This window comes from Orycteropus afer, unplaced genomic scaffold (assembly GCF_000298275.1).
Source record: "Orycteropus afer afer isolate SDZICR_OR568_19922 unplaced genomic scaffold, OryAfe1.0 scaffold00141, whole genome shotgun sequence".
In the NCBI taxonomy this organism is placed as follows: domain Eukaryota; kingdom Metazoa; phylum Chordata; class Mammalia; order Tubulidentata; family Orycteropodidae; genus Orycteropus; species Orycteropus afer.
This window is the reverse complement of record NW_006921728.1, coordinates 32,907-34,488: the sequence shown is the minus strand read 5'-3', so window position 1 is coordinate 34,488 and position 1,582 is coordinate 32,907. Positions and strand designations below refer to the sequence as shown.

Here is a 1,582-nt window from a genome sequence, read left to right as displayed (position 1 = left end):
ATTGTTTCAAAGTGAAGACAAATTTACATAACATTAAATGGCAAATAGTTGCCATAAGTCAGACATTTGGAACACAGCAACGCCTGTACTTCCCAATTTTACAACTGAAGACACAGAATCATTTGCTCAGAGTCACATAGCTAGTCAAGAACAAACCTTGGACTTGAACCCAGGTCCTTCAGACTGTAAAATCAACATCCTTCCCCAACACTAGGAATCCAGGTACGGTTCTCAATCCCCCGGAATAGTGTCAATATCTTCTTCTGGATTTCTCAGGGCCCTTGCTGATATTCCTGACTCTCCCCTTTCTAGGAGACTCGATGCACAACACCCCCCCCCAAATATCTTTTGTTTCTAAGATTTGGGGCTCATAGTCCTCTAGGTACCTGACTGTGCAGTCTCCCCTTGCCACATCATCCACCCCTCCCAGAGCAATGAGCATGTATCAGCAATAAGAGAATGAGTCACGAACCAGTGATCATAAATGGGTCTGTAGTTATACTCCGTTGGTTGGACATACGCTGTCGAATGTCAGGATTTTGATCCAAGAGTGTCATTGTGGCTTGTTGCCAAGGACACGGCCACTGTAATTGATGATCATTGGCTCCAGAGATCAAGTGGAAATATATCCCTACATTAGTCAAATGGCTTAGATTCAAGTAAATCTGAAAGGCATAACCTTTAGAAGAATAAAATGGAGGACTATATAGACTTCCATTTGGGCTGTCAATGAACTGTGTGAAATTTTTTATATGCCAGATATGATGAGGGCACTGTGTTTCTGAAAGATTGATGTCATCAATAGACAGACCACCCGATGATGAGCCAGAGCCTCTGATTCCTCCAAACACCACTCTAAATTTGTTGGTCGCTTTCAGTGTTACATGGTAAAGTTGCCATCTTCCAATGGGTATTTCTGCAAAAGAGTCATCATTATTTCAAAGAAGACGAAAGATTATGAGCCAATTGCAAATCAACATTAGAGTTCTAACTTTCACAGACAAATGATCATCCAAGAGCTAATGATACATACAGGTTTGAGGTATGATTTTCTCACTCCTCCAGCTCAGGCCCATTTACTTCAAAGTGTTTCTTTGAGGTCAGACTGCACTCTGGAATATTTCGATGCTTATCTAATTGTTTCTCAGAAAGGTCACCATTTCTCAGAGATAGATGAGCGAATCACAGCATCTATCTCATGAGTATTGTGTGCTGTACTTATGTGTGGAGCGGACAGTAATATATTTGTCAACCCATAACCCCTCCCTTGGTCAGAGAGTCCTCCTATTCATTTGCTTTCATAGGTGGTCACATGACCCACCTTTCTGACACATGATTATATGAAAGGTGGACACCTCTCCCCACTCAAGAAGTGCTCTGGAAACTGCAATTAACTCAAGTTAAAACAATCATAGTCCTTCACTGGCATTTATTTTTTAAGCTAGAAACTAGAAGAAGAATCTCTTTTCCACTCTGTTGGCATATCTGATAAGATTTAAGCTGGGAATTGAAACAACCAAAGTACCAGTCTTATGGACAAAGCCATTGGGATATAAAACGAGAGGTCACTGACAATGTTCAG

General features: G+C 41.1%; 1 protein-coding gene across 1 annotated transcript in view; it reads right to left on the bottom strand.

Moving 5' to 3' along the window:
* MEP1B (meprin A subunit beta) overlaps window positions 1-1,582 on the bottom strand; it is a 117,903-nt gene that overhangs the window by 103,075 nt on the left and 13,246 nt on the right. Inside the window, exon 5 of the mRNA XM_007945672.1 lies at window positions 473-665. Coding sequence (XP_007943863.1) covers window positions 473-665 — 193 coding nt within the window. The remainder of the gene's footprint in view (window positions 1-472; window positions 666-1,582) is intronic.